General features: G+C 35.6%; 1 protein-coding gene across 1 annotated transcript in view; it reads left to right on the top strand.

Moving 5' to 3' along the window:
• The window catches only part of LOC128028860 (elastin-like), a 73,020-nt gene that overhangs the window by 10,165 nt on the left and 41,029 nt on the right, over positions 1-21,826 (top strand). The window contains exons 2-4 of the mRNA XM_052616182.1: positions 13,504-13,581; positions 13,913-13,951; positions 16,610-16,666. Of these exons, the coding sequence (XP_052472142.1) occupies positions 13,504-13,581; positions 13,913-13,951; positions 16,610-16,666 (174 nt within the window). The remainder of the gene's footprint in view (positions 1-13,503; positions 13,582-13,912; positions 13,952-16,609; positions 16,667-21,826) is intronic.

The raw sequence follows: 21,826 nt of genomic DNA, 5'->3' as shown, positions 1-21,826 counted from the left end.
CAAGTCGCTGGGGTATATTTGTAGCAATAACCAAAAATAATTTGTATGCGTTAAAATTAGATTTTTTATTTTTATTTAGTAAATTTCCTACAGTAAATATAAAAAAAAAAAAATTTTGATTAATAATATGCATAGCTAAGCATGTCATTTGGACAACTTAAAAGGTTATTTTCTCAATATATAGATTTTACAATATTTAGATTTATATAGAAACTTATTTATTCAGCTTTCAGATGATGTATAAATCTAAATTTCAGAAAATTGACCCGTATGACTGGTTTTGTGGTCCATGGTCACAAATATGAGTGCTACTGCACTGACTTAAACACTTGACATATGTAAAAAGTGAAAAACTTGAACTGTTTGTTTACATCTTCGTTTTTTCAGCAAATGTAAATTTAAACATAGCTTACTTAAAGAATATTTGCCTTTTATCATTTGGTAATTCAGGTTTCCTCGGAGAGAGGATCAGGTGAGGCTGCACCACAGCAGTGGCTCTAAAGGTCACTGAGGACAGCCAACTCACTGTAGACGCTAACAGCTTGTTGCAGACAGGTATCTAAGAACAAAATCTGCTCTCACCACTCCAACAGAGAGAGGAAATCCTCTGTTTGAGGCCGATACCAGGCTGTGGCATGTTACCGTGGTGATCAGTCACTTCCTGTCCATAGTGTGGATTTCTCTTTGTACTAAGCAGCCGGCTAAAAGGTGGTTATATTTTCAATGGGGATCAGCATCATGCTGTCCATTTACTCAAATGTTCCACCGGACTTGAAAGCACGCATCAACACTTTCCCTCTTGAAGTGTGTGCTTCTGTTCCCAGTTACATTAAATAATAATTGTTTAAAAAACTTTGAACCTGAAATTAGTGTTTAAAACTAATAATAATAATTCACTGTAAATGAATTAGATATGAGTATTCCTAACAGAAACCTACCATTTGACTGTATATGCCCTTTACATTATTACAAACTCTGGCTAAAACCTATAAATACAGCTCTGTTAAGAAGTTCAGTAACATCGAGACTTATAAGAAAAACATAATATAGAACAAATGCTTGATACTCAAGTGTTATTTTATTTCGATTCTGAAGCCCACTTTAAATTCAAACTGCTCAGAATTAAAAAAAAATCAATAATTTACCCTCCATAACCAGTAATTTAAAGGAAATAGTAAAATTTGCCTCTCATGACAATTGTCCAATTTACAAAATGTATTTGCTAACCCTAAAGACCTAGATGCTGCACAGAAAAAACAAATCTGAGTGAAATGAACTCTGCTGGGAGTACATGTGAGACCACACTCAAGAGTGTGAAAGTGTTAAAATAGGAGTGTTAAATTAACACTGAAGCTGAGTTAAAGTTAATGAGATAATTAACTGATTAATTGAGGGATGATTGACCATTATTGAGGAGACCTGATGCTAACATGCAGAATCATCAAAGACGAAAATCACTATTTTAATGGTGTCTCCATTATAGTGGTCAGTGTTTGCTTTAGTTGGGCTCTTGACCCCTAAAATGTTAAAATTAGTTTTTAGCTGGATGTTATAACTGAGTTATAAAGCTGATGGATAAGCAAAGACTATTGTAATTACTGAATTGAAGTTGCATTGTTGATTATTGCAGCCCAATGATTCTTCGACAAAGCATTTCCAGCATTTTAAATACAATCTGAGGAATTTCTTAAAAGTTGTTTGTTCAAAAATCTTTCAAAGGAGTCCGATAGACGTGCAAACATCAAGAATCAACCTGTGAAAATCAAAAAAAAAGAAAGTTGCAGTGTATTCCGGGTATCAACCTATCAAAATTCATTCATGGCTCCCATGATGCATTGCGGTATGAATAAATTATTAGCTGAATTGTTTCAGTAGTTTCCTTTATTCTTACTATTCTATTTATGTTTTTCGTGTTACTTTTAGTAGTTTGTTAATGTTTAGAGTTGTTCTGTTTTTCTGAATATGCTGTTTGTCACCGTTGTTGAGATTCCTACACTAATTTTTGATATATGTGTGTGCCTAAAATACACATTTTTTTTATATCAGAACAACTTTAAAGAAATCATTTTAATCAACGGATACTGTACAATCACAGGGTTGTTATAATCAATGATATCAATCAAATTTGTTTAGGCTTTAATTGAGTTTGGCGATTCAGGTCAAATGGCCATGTTTTGACTTTTTTTCTTGTCTGCTTGTTACAATTCAGTTGTAACAGCCGAACCAAATCTGACTTTACAAATTTAAGGCTCAAGAACCCAGCTAAAGCAAACACTGACCACTATAATGGTGACATAAAATAGTGATTTTCATCTTTGTTGATTCTGCATGTTAACACCAGCTCTCGTCAATAATGGTCAATCATCCCTCAATTAATCACTTAATTATCCAATTACCTTTAACTCAGCTTCAGTGTTAATTTAACACTCCCATTTTAACACTTTCACACTCTTGAGTGTGGTCTCACATGTACTCCCAGCAGAACAAACAATTCAGCTAATAATTTATTCATACCACAATGCATCATGGGAGCCATGAATGAGTTTCGATAGGTGGCACCCAGAATGCATTGCAACATTCTTTTATTGATTTTCACAGGTTGATTCTTGATGTTTGCATGTCTAAAGGAAAGACTCTTTTGAAAGATTTTTGAACAAACAACTTTTAAGAAATTCCTCAGATTGTATTTAAAATGCTGGAAATACTTTGCTGAAGAATCATAGGGCTGCAATAATCAACAATGTAACTTCAACTTTAATTCAGTAATTACAATAGTCTTTACTTGTCCATCAGTTTTATAACTCAGTTATAACATCCAACTAAATCCAACTTAACATTTTAGGGGTCAAGAGCCCAACTAAAGCAAACACTGACCACTATAATAGTGACACCATTAAAATTGTGATTTTCATCTTTGTTGATTCTGCATGTTAACATCAGGTCTCATCAAAAATGGTCATCCCTCAATTAATCACTTAATTATCCAAATACCTTTAACTCAGCTTCAGTGTTAATTTAACACTCCCATTTTAACACTTTAACACTCTTGAGTGTGGTCTCACATGTACTCCCAGCAGAGTTAATTTCACTCTGGATTTTTTGCTGTGTGTACACCAGCACAGTAATGATAAGCTCATATACTTATAAAATGAATGGAAAATAGTAATTTCTGAAAAAAAATCATTCAATTTTGCAAGTGCCTCTATGAATTTTAATGTTATTAAAGTAGATAGGTGATTGCAGGTGCCAAATTGACTCCTATTAGTATTGAAAATTATGTTATATTGCATTACACACTAAGGCTAGTTAATTCTTCCCCACAATATGATACAATTCAGTTTACTGTTACTCATATCAGCACATCATGTGGACACATAGAGCACACAAATGGCACCATTTCCTGCAGGTTTCTTTCAAAAAAACTTGCACCACTGTGAAGGCAAATGAAAACCCGACTTGTAAGATGACGTTTATTTCCAATAGCAAAAGTGTAGCCTGCCTTAGACTAAACATTTTGTGTCACCCCTAATCATGTTTTGAAGCTGTGTGATAATGTTCTGTCCTTGCAAAGCGTGTGAAGGTTTCAGCAAGATGACAGTATATGTAAACTTTCCACTAGCTTATTAAAGATCTTTGTTCCATTTCTTCACTGCCTCATCTGCAAGTCAGTGCCAGGGCAATTCACAGCATGCCTTTGTAGTTTTAATCTCAGTAACTGATCTGCTGATTAAGAATGATTCTTCCCATGTGTGGCTTTCTCTTTCACATGACAACACCACTGTAAAAAAATTTGCCGTTAAATAACAGTAATTTACTGGCAGCAGGGGTGCCAGTAAAGTACTGTTAATTTACAACTCTCAACCATTAATTTACCACTCTTAATTTTTTACAGTATATACAGTATTTTACCGTAAATTCTACTATGCACTGTTAAAAATCGCTGTAAAAAAACGGCCAAATTTCGACAGTAAAATACTGTTTTTCATTTAAACAGTGCATTCTGGGTAATATTCATCGTTTTTGAGAAGTAGCCTGCTGCTATATATCGTAAAATAACAACATTCAAATTCGACACTCAGCGGCTGTGTTTCAAATCACACCCTACACCCTCATTCACTATTCCCTACATGAGTTTACTAATATAGTCCACCTGACAGAGAGAATGAACACTAATGAGTGAATTCAGACAATGATCAACAGCTGCTGTTAATGAGTAGAATCACTGAAGAAGAAAAAAACATAACAAGACAAACACATGTAATACAACTGACTTCAGCCACAGCCTTAGATGAAATCAACTGAAGATTTAAACGATCAACAAACAGCTTCACCAACTTCACACATTACTAACCAGACTGACTTTATTTCTGTCAGATCAGAGAACAGAGATCAAAAGATCTTATTGAGAATTAAAGAGATTTAGATGATAATGTTACTGTTTCGTTTAGCGTCACCATTGTGGAGATCAGTGTTTGCTTTAGTTGGGCTCCTGACCATTGACTTTTACACTTTACATTTTGTTTTATTGCTGTATTTGTATCTTTATGATGCATCTGTTACAGCAGTATTAATTTTGATAGTCAAGTGATTATGGTTGTTTCTAACAGGCGTGATCTAATAGACTGACTTAAAGTGTTGCTATAATAATCAAATATTAATTTGGTGTTGAAATATTTGAGTCAATGACACTTCAATTTAGTAAGATTGAAAAGTAGTGAGATAACAAGTATTTATGGATTTAACGACTAGTTTTAGTTAAAAAGTATTTCGGGCAGCAGTCCCCACAACACTCAAAGAGAGAAATCAACAATCAGCATATGAATCTCAACAATGGTGACAATCAAAAGGTTCATGATGCAATGCATGCTGGGTACCAGCACAGGATAAAACTCATCCATGATTCCCAGCATGCATTGCTGCATGAATAAATTATGCCCCTGAATTGTTCACTTATTTTCTTGAATTCTTATGTGCTTATAATTTTGCATTTGTTTTAAGTTTTAGTAGCATGTGTTGTGATGTTCAGAACTGATCTGTTCATTTATTTTGTGGATTGTCACCATTGTTGTGATTCATACGCTGAATCTTGATATTTCTGTCTAAATTTCAGCAAAGGTTTTTTTTTTTTATTTATTATGAGTGACATTTTCTTAACAGTCTTTCATAACTTATGGCTCAGCAGTGTTCCTTCTCATGCTGTAGTATCAATATTCAATAAGAGAAGAGATATGGGATTAGATCAGAAATAATAGTATTTGTTCTTGTCAATCTATAAACAACAATATCAGATTTTTTTCCTTCTGTGTACTTTTATTTTGCTATAACAGGTTCCAAAGGCGCATTGTTACAGCATTAAAAAAAAAAAAAAAAAAACCTTAGTTGTTGAAAAGCCATCACGTTCAAGAGCCCAACTAAAGTAAACACTGATCTCCATCATGGTAGTGAAAAAAACACCTAAACCTATTTAACTCTCCACAAGTCAAGGAAAAACAGTAATATACTGTAAAATGTAAACGTCAGATTTACCAAATGAAAAATAAGTTAATTTAACTAAAATATTTGTGAACATCCATAGAAAAAAAATTAGGCAAAGTCATACACTGATAATGAGAGTAAATACTGAACTTGACTGTATTAATGTGTGTTTGCACAAGAGAGATCGTTTAGTTTAATGTAGTTTTGTTGTTCACCATTGTGCTGTAGAGTAGAGCCGGTGCTTCAGTCAATGATGAGCCACAAATTCTGAATTTCTGCTGCTTTATATAAAGGCAGTAAATGTGGAGTCGTTGATACAGTGGTGATCTCTTTGTTAAGTACTTCAGCACATACATGTGTAATACAGCTGACAATGAGCTGCAGTCATTTGAGTAAAAGTCATGTATTTAGTTACTTTATTACTGCACATTAAGTGTAAGAAATATTCCTTCTCAGTGGACTCAAATGAAATAAGTTCATAGTACTAACATCGTAGGAATGCTAGTTTAAAAACTCGAACTGTTTGAAGCAGTGGGAGTGGAGTTAATTTCCATGGTAGAATTTACGGTAAAATACTGTTAAAAAATAAGAGTGGTAAATTAATGGTTAAGAGCTGTAAATTAACAGTACTTTACTGGCGCCCCTGCTGCCAGAAAATTACTGTTATTTAACGGCAAAAATTTTTACAGTGTGGGAATTAACTCCACTCCCACTGCTTCAAACAGTTTGAGTTTAAAAACTAACATTCCTACGATGTTAGTACTATGAACTTCTTTCATTTGAGTCCACTGAAAAGGAACATTTCTTAATATAAAACTGCAAACACTTAATGCATGACTTTTACTCAAATCACTGCAGCTCACATGTATGTGCTGAAATACTTAACACAGAGATCACTACTGCATCAGGAGAATCCAAATTTACTGTTTTTATATAAAGCAGCAAAAGATCAGAATGTGTGGGTCATCATTGACTGAAGGCTCTACTCTCCAGCACAAATGGTGAACAACAAAACTACATTAAACTACATAAAACTCTCCTTTGTGCAAAAACACAATACAGTTGAGTTCAGTATTTACTCTCATTATCAGTGTATGACTTTGCATAATTATTTTTGTATGGATGTTCACAAATATTTTAGTTAAATTAACTTTTTTTTTTTCATTTGGTAAATCTGACATTTACATTTTACAGTAACGGCAACAAACTGTAGAAAAACTTTTTTTTTTTCTGGCAACCATTAATTTACGGCAACAAACTGTAGAAAAACAGTTATTTACTGGCAGCAGGGGTGACAGTAAATAACTGTTTTTCTACAGTTTGTTTCCTGTAAATTAATTACAGTTTATTACTGTTAAATTATATTTCATGCTGTTTTTTCTTCATCTTAAATCTTTAACCCTTTAAACCCAACAACAAAATCCTCAGTTTTAAGTGAACACTTATAATGTGTACACACTACAGAGTGTTTGAGTTACACTGAATTAGTGAAGTTAATGAGATAATTCTGTGATTGATGATTGAGCATTAGTGATGAACACCTGCTATTAACAAACAGAATGATGGACATCAGTGTTTACTTTAGTTGGGCTCTTGAACGTGACTTTTCAACAACTGAGTTTTTTTTTTTTTTTTTTTTTACATGCTGTAACAATGCATCTTTGGAACTTGTTATAGCAAAAAAAAAAGGTCAACCGAAGAAATAAATCTGGTATTGTTGTTTCTAGATTGACAAGAACAAACACTCTATTATGTCCCTTCTCTTACTGAATATTGATACTACAGCAAAAGAAGAAACACTGCTGAGCCTTAAATTATGAAAGACTGTTAAGAAAATGTAATTCATAAAAAAAAAAAAAAAAAACTTTGCTGACATTTAGACAGAAACATCAAGAATCAGCGTATGAATCACAACAATGGTGACAGTCCACAAAATAAATAAACAGATAAGTTCTGAACTTCAAAAACAGCTTCTAAAACTTAAGACATAAGCAAAGTTATAAGCACATAAGAATTCAAGAAAATAAGTGAACAGTCGAGGGGCTTAGTTTATTCATGCTGCAATGCATGCTGGGAGTCATGGATGAGTTTTATCCTGTGCTGGTACCCAGCATGCATTGCATCATAAACCTTTTGATTGTCACCATTGTTGAGATTCACATGCTGATTGTTGATGTCTCTCTTTGAGTGTAGTGTACAGTGCTGCCCATAATATTTAAAACTCAAACTGTTGTTAAATCCATATGTTCTGGTTATCACATTACTGTTCAATCTTATAATATTGAAGAAACAAAAAAAATAAATAATAATATTTCATTACAATAGCAAAACTTTAAGTCAGTCTAGTAGATAATGCCTGACAGAAACAGCCATAATCACTTGACTATCAATATTAATGTTGCTGTAACAGATGTACCATAAAGATACAAATACAGCAATGAAACAAAATTTAAAGTACAAAAGTCAAGGGTCCCAACTAAAGCAAACGAAACAGTAACATTATCATCTAAATCTCTGTAATTCTCAATAAGATCTTTTGATCTTTGATCTCTGATCTGATAGAAATAAAGTCAGTCTGGTTAGTAATGAGTGAAGTTGGTAAAGCTGTTTGTTGATTGTTTAAATCTTCGGTTGATTTTATCTAAAGCGTGGCTGAAGTCAGTTGTAGTTCTTGTGTGTGTCTTGTTTCTCTTTTTTCTTCGGTGATTCTACTCGTTAACAGCAGCTGTTGATCAGTGTCTGAATTCACTCATCAGTTTTCATTGTCTCTGTCAGGTGGACTATTTTAGTAAACTCATGTAGGGAATAGTGAATGAGGGAGTAGGGTGTGATTTGAAACACAGCCACTGGCATGTATACTCTTTATATATACTCTTACTGAATAACAAACGGTATTTGTGCAGCTCCATAATAAAAGACCATGCTTACTGCATTGCTGATAATTAACAAAAAAAGAAAGCTGGGACGTATGGATTTGATTAAATGGCCTTCGAGGAAAATGCAAAAGATATTAAAAAGCTTTGTCTTCATAGGGTCTGTTCACATTCTCCATCACAATTTTGTAATGCAAACTGGGTCTGGCTTCGAAAATTTAAAATCATATCAGTTGAAAACAAAATCAGTTGTCTAAGATTACTGTGCCTTTTAGTGTTCCTCGTAAAGGGCAGATGTATCAATACTCAAAACCAGCAATGCAGCAACTGGCTGGCGGTAGTCTCAGCATCACACGTCAGGCCACAGACCGTTGGCTAAATGTCTGATGCATAATACAAAAGTGGAAACACTTCAGGAGTGTCGAAGTCATCATCGGATTGGTTGAATTCTGCAGGATTTCTGGGAGACGTTTGTGTCGCATTCTTTAAAGGGGGGGGGGGGAGGTGAAATGCTCATTTTCACTCAATATCCTGTTAATCTTGAGTACCTATAGAGTAGTACTGCATCCTTCATAACTCCAAAAAGTCTTTAGTTTTATTATATTCATAAGAGAAAGATAGTCTGTACCGATTTTTCCCGGAAAAACACGACCGACTGGAGGCGTGACGTGTGGGCGGAGCTAAAGAATCACGAGCGCCAGGAGGCTTTTGCGTTAAGAGCGTTTGGAAGCTGTGACATTACCTTGAGGAAAAAACCATCATCCAAAACAAACCATGGCTAACTGTCAGATTCAGCCGTTTATTTATGATCCAGAATCAGATCCCGAGGCTGAAACTGAACGAGAGCAGCAGCAGCAAGGACTCGCTCCGAGCGGGGCTCGAACCCAGGTCTCCGGCATGGGAGGCGGACGCACTAACAAGGAGGAAGAGATATTTTAAGCAGTTTTACTCACCGCCTGCAGTTCCAACACACAATCGTGACCCTTTTTCGTTGGGATTGCATCATCCTTAAGAAATAAACGATACGCAAATCCGTCGTCAAACTGGGCCTTGTTTGTAAAACAAGCATCTTCGAAATGCAGGAAACAAACACAAACACTTGCACAACTCCGTTGATGCTCTGTAAAAATAAACTCCATCCACTGGTCCCTTAATGCTGTTTTTTCTTTGGTAATCTGTGCAGGGTTGTCTTGCCCTGGCAACCAAAAACACACTCCTTTTGTGACATTTCGCGACGTTCTCGCTCTGATCAGTGAATTTCTGTGCTCAGCCTCTCAGTGCTCTGCTATACGGGAATGCGCGCTCTTCCGGCAGACGTGCCCTTAGGACCCATATAAGGAAATTCCGCTCCATCTAACGTCACACAGAGCCATACTCAGAAAAAAAACTTTCCGAAACTTGTGACAAACAAGTTTGACAAAAAAGTATTTTTGGAACAGAAATACTCCTTCAAACGTACAACTTAATTTTTGAAACTTTGTCCATGTTTAGCATGGGAATCCAACTCTTTAACAGTGTAAAAAACTCAGTATGCATGAAATAGCATTTCACCCCCCCCTTTAACATTCCACCTGGAAACAAAGATACCGTGGCGCCATACCCCCTTACTAAAGTAGAAAGCCATCGTGTTTACTGTGATGATGAGTGCTTATCAGGATCAACTAAATGCTGGATTCTCAAATGTATGTGAAATATTTAAAGTTTGCAGCATAGAATCCTTAAAATACGTCAGAGAGTTTCAAGGCATTTCCATGCCTTGAAATGTGACAATGAATGATAAACGAACTGTGATTGTTTTTTTGACATGTCGTTCTCATGGGCGGGCCTTGGCTAATTAAAGCTGCCATAGATTCCAGACCTTCAGGCTGGCGGCAAGACAGCAACGTACTGACATCATATAATTAAAAAAGACACTTTATAAGGATACAACCAAAACTACATAAATGTTAAAATGCTTTTATTGTATTTTATTTTACATGATTCCCAATTATTTATATTCATGATTTCTAGTATTTGTTCAGGTTTTACATTTTTATTTCACTGTTGTAATTAGCACACACATAAGATGCTATATAATAAGAAATATTATATAATATTAAGATCCTATAGTAATTCTATAGTATAGATGTATAGAATTACGCTTACGGACCTGTTGCTATGACAGCAACTCCAGGATTAGCTTCGAAGAACCAAATAATCAACAATCAAAACCATCTAACTGAGTAAACGAATTACGAAAAACGGGGACCTGGGGCCTGTACCATGAAGCCGGATTAGGTGGCTAGCCAGCTATGTTTCAGCTTAGTTTCCGCCAACCCTGGGTTTTAGGTACTATGAAAGTAGCTCGGCTTTAATCGGTGTTCGTTGCCATGGTATCTTACGCTGCACGGCTAACCTACTCCGGGGCAGGCTATGTTCTGTGTTAGAGATCTCAAACTGAAGCTGGACCAATCAGATGTGAGAGAAGTGACACATGTCTGACACAAAGACACTCCCCCAGTTTATATTGCTCTAAATTAAAGGTTACTAATGCAAAAAGAAATAAAAATAAAAATAAAATAGAAGTATGGCTTTAATGATAATTACTGAGTCATTTTATGATTTATATCATATTATCATTATTATTTTTATCTTTTACATGCAAGCAATTTTAATTTAACAGTTATTTTAAATCATTTATTTTAAATAAATATTAATGTATACAGATCATGTAATATAAAAAAGCTGTAGTATCTAAAGATTAAAAAAATAAAAAATCTGACCTTACATGTTCGAGTCTCTATATATTTGTAAATGTATAAACTAATTTAACAAGTTTCACTTGTCACTGCACTGAAAGAGCAAGACTATTTATTTTATTTGCCCTCCTTTATTTTTTATATGATTTTTACATTTGTCATATTCTTTAATCTCTTAACCTTAGGCAAAACATTTAACCTTTACTTTTGAATCTCGCTGGGTCTCTCGCGAGAAGTAAATCAAACTTGCTTTGTGTTGCAAGGCCATGATTGGCTGTTTGCCAGTGATGTCACACATTCATGTGCACGCGCTCCACAAACTCAGGATCAAAGCCTGAGTTGACAAAGAAAGTTGATGAACAGCATCATGGTACTAACAAAGCCGGATTGGAGAGGTTTGGATTTGTCAACACAAAACTAATCCTGTAACTCTGAATTTGTTCAGCTACCATCATGGTACAGGCCCCTAGTGTTTCAACATATTTACATATTATTTCAACAAATATATACTACTACCAATAAATACCAATAAAACTATTGCTATATCTTGCAATTAATATTTTAATAAATACAATGAGCAATGAATTAAAACTCATTTATGGATTTACAGATAAAGTCTGTATTTGTCTTTCAGTTTAAAGATATTTTGACAGGAATGCAGTTCCATCATTAACCTCTTTGTGATCCACATACTGGTAAAAAAATTATATCCTTAATACACTGTAAATTGCTTTGGAAAAAAGTGTCTGCTAAATGCATGAATGTAAATCCCTTATTTATGAAGCACTGAATTAGTTTAAATTTGTAGAGTCTACACAGCAAAATCTCCAGTGTTAATTTAACACTCTGAGTGTGGACTCATATAAACACTGAAGCAGTGTTAAAAGTAACACTGAAGCAGAGGTGAAATTAATGAGATAATTAAAAAAATTAATTGAGTTATGATTGAGCATTATTGAAGACACCTTAACAAGCAGAATCACCAACCGAGACGGGTTCGGGCTTAATTTCTATCATCTTACGCGGGCTCGGGCCGGGCTCGGGCTTGCGCTCCGGTTTGCGAGGTAAACGAGTGGTCATGTGATGTGTTTCGATTAGCGCGAGAAAGATGCGAAAATGAATGCTGAGCAGGTGTAAAGGAGGCTTGCCTCTGGTGATTACGTTTTGGTTGCACCAGCAACTAAAGCAAAGTCTGAGGTGTGGAAAAGTTTTAACCATGCTTATAATGAGAATAATGAGTGAATAATGACGCACCATCATGACGCACGCGCAGGAGCGCGCTGAAGACATCTACAGTGGATTCAATCATTTTCCTCCACATAAACATGTAGACCTAGCCTAATCTCTGTGAGTAAAGGTTTTTCAAATGATAACTAAATATTCATTGAGTCTTAAATGCATAATGTTGACAGAGTATTTACGCTAATGTTGGCATTATTCTTTTATTAAATAAAGCAAATCCGGTGGAGCCTTTATCTTAATTTCGTTATTGCCAAATACCCATCTTAATTTAAAATTTATCTTAATTTTTTTTTTTTTTTAAATGACTCGTTTTTATTGGTGCGTTGGTCTATTTATAGGTTAAATGAGCCTATGTCTAGAATGCTGAGATGTTACGATGTGACACAGGACTTATTTTATTTCTTTATTCCAACTTCCAAGTGGTCTAGTCTACGTTAGTTATGAGTAAATTATGTTAAAACATGAATAAATTGCTCATTGTTGGCAAAAGGCAAAAGAGCTGTGTGCGTGTGCACATTAGAATAATGTCGGGCTGTAAACGGGTTCGGGCTTTAAAAAAGCTGTCAATCAAAATGTACTTGTAGGGCTCGGGCCGAAACCTGTCGGGCTCGGGTCCTGTCGGGCCTAACTTTTAAGGCCCGATTACAGCTCTAGTGGTCAGTGTTTGCTTTAGTTGCAACTTCAACTCTGCTTCAGTGTTACTTTTAACACTGCTTCAGTGTTTATATGAGTCCACACTCATTTTGCTGTGTAACCAATTCTTTTCACAATCAAATTAAGTTTGTGATTAAGTTGGCTGTGCAAAGCATTTGGTTTGTAAACATTTGATATACTGTTGATTTTTACATAAGGATACAGCTTTCAGGAAAAGCACTTTCCGCAAGCACTTAACCAGCCCAGACACACACACATACATACTCTGAAAAAGAGTTGTTTTTGCTCTCTGCATTTCTCCTCTTCTCTAGCTCACTTCCGAATCAAATTGATACAATTATTGAACTACTAAGAGTGACTTTCATCAGCTAAATGTTCAGAGAAATGCATTTCATGACCTTCAGTATTTTCAGAATTAGATTTCCTTAGAGACACAGCTTTTGTCTGAATTATTCTCCTTGCATGTCAGGCTTGGGAAACATGAAAGACAGACCCTGATGATGCTTGTTTTTCTGTTTCAGGGCTGTATGTGCCACCGGGTTCAGCTGGAGCAGGACCAGGAGCTGCTGGATTACTACCAGGCGCTGGACTTTACCCAGGTATAACCAACTACAGCCATGACCCGCTCACTACTTTTTTTTTATAGTTTATACCATATGACGAAATGACAATGGCTATGATGGTGATTGCGATTTTGATCAGAGCTCAATTAATGGATTTCTAATACAACATCTGATACTACTCAAGTGAATATCTTGTTGACTTGCTACTATGTGTCTCAAACAAAACTCTTGAAAGTTTAAAAGATGTGATGCATTTCACAAGCTTTGTGGTATCTGAGAGTAAAGCTGAACCATCTTCATCTTACATTTGACAAGATGCGAACTCTTGTGCACTGATAGTTCTTTATATCTTTACTGGTTTTAACAGGTGCTGGGACGTCCCAATACAAAGCAGCAAAAGCAGCAGGTAAGATCATTTTTGACCAATCTCATTGGCATTTTGAGTTATTCACAGATTCTGAAAGTGTAGTCTCCAAGCTTTCCAACGATGTGTAACACATGGAAATCTGATAATATTTGGAGAAGTTGTGGCCATTTGAAGGTAGTTACTCAAAAAAGCTCAAAAAGCAGAAAATAGCCTCTAAAGATTGTGCAGTTCTCATCTGTTCTCACTGCTGGGAGTGACAATAGGGCTCATTTACATCTATTTACATCTCATTTACATAAGCCATACCCCCTGTAAAGCTGCATGTTTGCATAGCAAAGACAGACACAATGGGAAAAATTGGGCGCATACTATTAATAATAAAGGATAATGTACATTGTAAATGTCAGTAATTTATCTTTTTTTACTTTTATAAAAATGATTTAGAGGCTGAAGTATATGAGTTTTCTCTTTTTATAAAACCTTTTTTGTCAAAACTCTATTTGAACTTGTGCATTGTAAATAACGTTGCAAGACACTCCTTTAAAATCTAGCCATCATTTTAAATGTTATTATTTTAATGTTTGCGTAAACAAAAAGTAAAACTTGTGGAATTGATTTCATTGTGTAGCATTAGGACTTTTTGAACAGGATTCTGTGATAACCGTGATCATTTTGGTCACTATAATAATGAAATGAAATTTTCATGCCATTTCATCTCTAGTTATGATCAACTATGATAAACTAAAATTCAAGGACTTAATGTGGGGACACATTTCGAGTGAGAGCAAGGTTACAACGTGTTACCTTGTAAAATGCATAGTTACAGTTTTCATGTGTCAAAGACAACTATGCAAAACCTTTTTTTTTTGCATTTATTTTTGGCCATATAACAGAGGTCTGATATTATATTCCTCATTTTTCTGTTTTGCATAAAACTGAAGAATATTCGGTACATCCTATGCTGTATTCTAAAATGATCTGATATTAACTTTTGCATGGATTTTATTGAAAAGAGATTAGGCTCATGTAACCAGTCATTTCACAGTGCGTCTGTGAAATGCTGAGGTACCGTAGTAGTTTTGCACGCGTGAACACCATGGCAACGTACAACAAAAAATGACCTCAGGCAGGAAACACTTAACGTAACGTGTAAATGCAAGTAGCTAACGTAAGGTCTAAACATGGACTAAACATGAGATAATGTGTATGTGTTATTAGAATGAACACAAAACGACAAACTTTGATGTTTATGGAAACTCACCCCATAAGAAACAGAAAAGTATTCTTGCAGATCTCGTTGCCTTCAATGAAATAAGTAACCATCTCCAAAGTTTGCACTGTGCGTCTGTTTGCCTCTAAATGTCCAATAATTTGCATGTCCTTCCTCTTTTTCCACAGCTAAAGAATCCAGCCATATGCTGTACATAATGTCTGGAGAAAGCTTCTGGCTACCTTTCTCCTCATGTAGCATTTACAGTCAAAGTCATGGATTTTCCCCATTTCTTTGTCTTTATCCCCATCAAATGTTGCTATCGATATAGCCTTTGATATCTTACGGTCCAACTCGTCTGACACCAGTCCAATACATTCTTCCTCGTCTTCATCTTCGCTCAGTTGTAGATTAGGGATATTATACAGTTTTATTATGCTGCTTTCATAGTCGCTCAGATCATCTTCAGAATCAGTGAGCGCTTGTTCATAAGCATCCGGCTTGTCGAAGAAGTACTTCAAAACATTTTCTGTGTAACGGCCACGGTTCAGCTCGTCTGCGATCATATTTGCTGCGTCTATCTTCATTGAATTTTGATATCAGCTAGAGCCGGCCAGAGCACTGCATAATAAGTAGCCACGCTTCCCTCGGAGGGCGGGGCAATAACAAAAGAAACAAAGCCGGCTTATCCAGTATGGAAATACACACAGACAATGATACGCCCTTACTGCGTGCTAGAATCTCAGAAAAACAAGCCGATTTCAACCTCAAAATGTACGCTTTTAAATATACCCATACTGCTATCTCAAACACGGAGAGGCTTCTTTGTGAATTCAACTAACAGATTCTGTAAAAAAAAACGAAAATCACCAATTTTGAAAAAAAAAAAAAACGCTTCTTTCTCATTTTGTTCGAAAGTTGTGCTGCCGACTTGTGTCACTGGTTTCCGTGACGGGTCACATTTTGCTTCGAGTATAAACACTGTAGGTTGATTTGAGTACATTGAGAACAGAAACCTGTATTGTTTCCCATCCTTCAGACCTCATTGACTAATTTTATTATCTGCTCCTTTAGTCACTTATTCACTCACTCACTCAATCAACCAACCAACCATCCAAACAGCCCAATGATCAATCAGCCAGATTCATGTATGTATTTGGCTGCAGTACAAGTGCCTTGTTTCAAGCCCTCTAAATCAGAATAGTGTTTTTCATGAGTTCCATCCTTTAAAATAAAATTCCAATATGATCAAATTTTTGTAGTATCAGTGGGTTATCAAGTGAACACTTAAAAACCACATGGATATATATAACTATATTAAGGCAAGAGTCAAGTATGAAATGTTCAGCTGTGTTTTTTTTGGGGGGGGGGGGGGGGGGGGGGCAGCACTTGGTGAGGTCATGTCTTGCCATGTGCAGATGCTGTAAGGAAGTTAATAGGATGTAATGTGTGAGATTATGCTAATGAAGCAATCTCTTGTTCAGCAGGAGGATATGGAGGTGCTGCTGGGACAGGAGCTTTAGGGGCTGGAGGTTATGGAGCTGGTAAGAGCTATTCAAGGTCAACCACAGTAGTACACGCTTACACTTGCACGCTTACTAGTATGGCAATCCATATACTGAATTAGCAAAGCAATAAAATTATTTTAAAAAGATGTGAATATCTGGTAAATTGTAATTGATGTCTGCTATGAAAGCTGAATTTTTAGCATCATTACTTCAGTCTTCAGTGTCACATGATCTTCAGAAATCATTCTAATATGCTGATTTGCTGCTCAGCAAACATTTCTAAATATTATCAATGATGAAAACAGTTGTGCTCTCCCATATTTTTGTGGAAACTGTGATACATTTTATTTTTAGGATTCACAGATGAATATAAATCTCAAAAGAACTGCATTTATTTGAAATATAAATCTTTTGTAACATTATAAATGTCTTTACTATCACTTTTGATCAATATAATTCCTTGATTAATACAAGTGAATAAATAAATAAATAAATAAATACTGACCCCAAACATTTGGTTAGTTTACCTGTTTTTAGCCTGACTACGTTACAGTACGTACTTCAGCTCAATTTCAGTTCTCAGTCTGACATAGCAAAACAGCTCTAAGATTATCTCCAGCTCCTCACCAGCTATCCAACCAATTAACAGTGGGCGGTCTGAGAGCTGTGACATAGACGGTAAGTGCCAAATTTAAGATTGTAATTTAGGTTAAGGAAATCTAAAATGACAGCGGACATGGAGACATAGGATGCTATTCGCTCTGTGGTGGAGGATATTCCTGGCATTTGCAAACTATAAGAGTGTTTAGTTCATGTTACAGCTCTACTCCTGACGGGATTTGGGAAATGTTTTATTTATCAAATGTTACCAATCATCAGTGAGAAAGTGGTGAGGCCAAAGTCCAGCAAGGCGATGATTGTGATTGTGTATTGAATCTAAGTCCAACCTATCATTGTGGTGTTTAACCCACTTCGGTGACACTTCGGGTGTATCTCAATCTCTTTTATCTGTCAAGCTTGAACTGGCACCCTTTTGACAGGTCAGTGTCTCCTTTCCTTTCCAGTCCTTGAATATTGCCATGTCATGCTGTAATTCTCGAATTTACTCGAATTTAATAAATAGCTGTTTTTAACAGAACTAATCCTAACTTTGACAGTTGGCTACAAATATTTTCTTGTTTGTCTCTACTGTCAAATATTAGTTTAGATGCACTAATTCTACCATGGATGCAGAGATTTACTTCACATAACAATCAATTGGCCAGCAGATCTGAATGTGTTATCGGAACACATGCAGTACAATAAGTGGAAATCTTGGAACCTACCAAGTGCAACTGGACCCATTCTGATACTGTAATATAAATATTGTTGCTTTTATTGTCAAACCAAGCACTACTGGTGCATTAGCACCATTTGGGTATAATTGAATTTCCTAAAGCAGTGCCGATTCCAGTGACATGTTTGGAGAGATGAGTAATTAAACAAATGTAGCCAGGCTCAATAAACTTTGGAGCAGTTTTCTGGCTCCTCTGAGAAAGTCCTTTTCTCTCTGAAAGAGCTACTCTACTCCACGATATCAGATTTTGCAGTGGAAGTTGTCTTTGGCTGTGATCATTGGTGCAAAGCAGGAGACAATTGTCTAATCTTTCGCATTTCATCTTTGAGGTAAAAATACTTAGCGGTTCTGAGGTGAAGCAGTCATATTCAAACCCCAGGCCTCACATTTAGCTGATATGCAACATATGATCTAGCATGAACACAATCCTCAGATAAGATGAATGAATGTATTTGAGATTAGCTGTAAGGCAGTGTCTGAATAGGCTCAGTCCATGCCTGCATTTCAGCCGTTGGCCAAATTCAGAATCAATCATCATTCAGGCCGCACACAATCTGTGCCAGCAGAGCTCTGCAGAAAGACATACAGATTTTCACAGACTTTGATCTCTCATTCATTTATTGACAACCAAACTGTAAACACTCCCTGTCCGTAGTGTGTTCATTAATGTAATGATGATGAGAGTGTGCATGTTACTATACTTCAGTTCTATTCCACAAAATTCACATGTGCCTCCAAAGAAAAAACTAAAATCTGCACATTCTGACTGGATCTGGCCCCCATTTTCCAAAAGCATTTTCCTTTTTGACACAATCATGTGCAGTTGTTCAGCAATGATGTCACCATTAAGAGTTAAAATTAATGAGATAATTAAGTGATTAATTAAATGATGAATGTGCATTAGTGATGAACACCTGCTGTTACTGAGGATTACAGAGGATCAGACGTTGATATTTTATTGGTTAAAATGATGCCACCATCATGGAGATCAATGTTTGCTTTAAGTCACGTCAAGTCACCTTTGTATATATAGTGTTTTAAACAAAATACAATGCATCAAAGCAAATGAGCAACATCAGTTAGGAAAACAGTGTTTCAAAAATGACAGTTAAAGACAGTTCATCGTTGAATTCAGTCATGTCATCTCAGTTCAGTTTAAATAGTTAAATAAGCGTGCAGAACAACCACCCAATAAAGCATTACACTAATCTAAACTTGAGGTCATAAATGCATGGATTAACATGTCTGCATTTGAGATTGAGAGCATAGGCCATAATTTGGATATATTTTTGAGATGGAAAAATGCAGTTTTACAAATGCTAGAAATGTGGCTTTCTAAGGAAAGATTGCTATCAAATACCACACCTAGGTTCCTAACTGATGACAAAGAATTGAAAGAGCAGCCATCAAGTCTTAGACAGTGTTCTAGGTTATTACATGCAGAGTTTTTAGGTCCTATACAGGTCCTTCTCAAAAAATGTGCATATTGTGATAAAAGTTCATTATTTTCCATAATGTAATGATAAAAATTAAACTTTCATATATTTTAGATTCATTGCCCACCAACTGAAATATTTCAGGTCTTTTATTGTTTTAATACTGATGATTTTGGCATACAGCTCATGAAAACCCAAAATTCCAAAAAGTTGGTCCTACTTTTTTTGAGAAGGGCCTGTAATGAACACTTCTGTTTTTTCAGAATTTAGCAGTAAGAAATTACTTGTCATCCAGTTTTTTATATCGACTATGCATTCCATTAGTTTTTCAAATTGGTGTGTTTTGCCGTGCCGCGAAGACATATAGAGCTGAGTATCGTCAGCATAACATTGAAAGCTAACACCATGTTTCCTGATGATATATCCCAAGGGTAACATGTAAAGCGTGAAGAGTAATGGCCCTAGTACTAAGCCTTGATGTACTCCACACTGCACTTGTGATCAATATGATATTTCTTCATTCACTGCTACAAATTGATGGCGGTCATATAAGTATGATTTAAAGCATGCTAATGCACTTCCATTAATACCAACAAAGTGTTCTAGTCTATAAAAAAGAATGTTGTGGACAATAGTGTTGAACGCAGCACTAAGATCTAATAGGACTAATAGAGAGATACAACCACGATCAGATGATAAGAGCAGGTCATGAAGGTTTTGGGGACATATCATAAAGACAATGAGGAATTAATAATAGTCAGAAGAGGATCTAAGACTTCTGGAAGCACCTCTTTTAGGAGCTTAGATGGAATAGTGTCTAACATACATGTTGTTGGTTTAGATTATTTAACAACTTTATACAATTCTTCCTCTCCTAATAGTAGAGAAAGAGTGGAACTGTTCTTCATGGAGATCTATAGTGCACTATCTAATGCAATACTGAAGCTGATGGCTGAATGGACAAAATTTTATCCCTAATAGTAGCGATTTTAGAAGTAGTTCATAAAGTCATTACTGATGTGATGTTGGGAAATGTCAACACTTGTTGATGCTTTATTTTTCATTAATTTAGCCACTGTATTGAATAAATACCTTGGGTTATGTTTGTTTTCTTCTAAAAGAGAAGAAAAGTAATCAGATCCTGCAGTTTTGAATGCTTTTCTGTGGGATAGGTTACTTTCCCGCCAAGCAATACGAAATACCTCTAGTTTTGTTTTCCTCTAACTGTGCTCCATTTTCTGGGCTGCTCTCTTTATTTTGGGAATGTGCTCATTATACCATGGTGTCATACTGTTTTTCGTAACCTTTAGATGGACTCTTGACCCTTGACTTGCTGTGTTAGATCTTTTTTTTCTGTAGAAATGCCTGTGGTGTCTTACAGTGAGGCAAAGTTAGTTATTTATATGTTTAGGTTTTGCAATAAGAGCCATGTGAAACTACAACAAAGTGTTGTTTTAACAGATATAGTGAATTAATTAAAAAAAAACATATATAATACACATAAAATTAAAAAATAAATAACTATTGTACTTTTTAGACACACTCAGACATCAAGAACCAGCATATTAATCTCAACAATGGTGACAATCAACAAAATGCTTCATGATGCAATGCAAAAAAAACTGTTGATTTCATCTAAGGCTATGGCTGAAGTCAGTTGTAGTTCTTCCGTTTCACTTTTCTTCAATGATATTGATTGTCACCAGCAGATGTTCATCACTAATGCATAATCATCATTTAATTATCTCATTAACTTTAACTCTTTGAGGACTTGGGATTTAACTTGAGACTTGCTTGTGACTTGAAAGGAATGACTTGGTTCTCCTCTGGTGAAACAGTGGAATAAACATATGGCAGGACTTTTACTTTCTGACCCATGGACTTTATACCTCTGCCAACCGCTGGGTCAAAACAACCCAACTGCTGGGTTTGTCCCTTTTTAACATAGCGCTGGGTTAAAGGGTGATTTGAACATGACACAGTACAAATGGCATCCCTACGAACAAAGCAAATGAACATAGTAACAGTAAAAATCTAAGTAAATATGTTTAGATCATTCCACTCAAAACAATAGCAAATATAATACGCAAAAAAAATTGTATGATCATTATTATAGTGCGCTAAAATATAGAGCATGACTCTACCAATGTCTTGAGTTTGATTCTGAGGGTTTCAATGAAGGGATAGGATCGGTGAAGTGATTCATCTGATGAATACAGTCTGTTTATGACATCATACAACTGGATTTTGTTTATGGTATGCAGTGCTTTTGACCTCCAACACACAAACCACAATGACAGCAGACAAATCACATGCTCTCTAAATTTACACGCCATAACACAATACTCAGAGACAACAACACAATTACAGTAACATAAATAATAAAGAAGTCAATCAATCATTCTGATTATTTGTAGCCCCCTC

Source organism: Carassius gibelio, chromosome A15, assembly GCF_023724105.1.
Source record: "Carassius gibelio isolate Cgi1373 ecotype wild population from Czech Republic chromosome A15, carGib1.2-hapl.c, whole genome shotgun sequence".
NCBI classification, from domain to species: domain Eukaryota; kingdom Metazoa; phylum Chordata; class Actinopteri; order Cypriniformes; family Cyprinidae; genus Carassius; species Carassius gibelio.
This window is presented reverse-complemented; position numbering and strand designations above follow the sequence as displayed.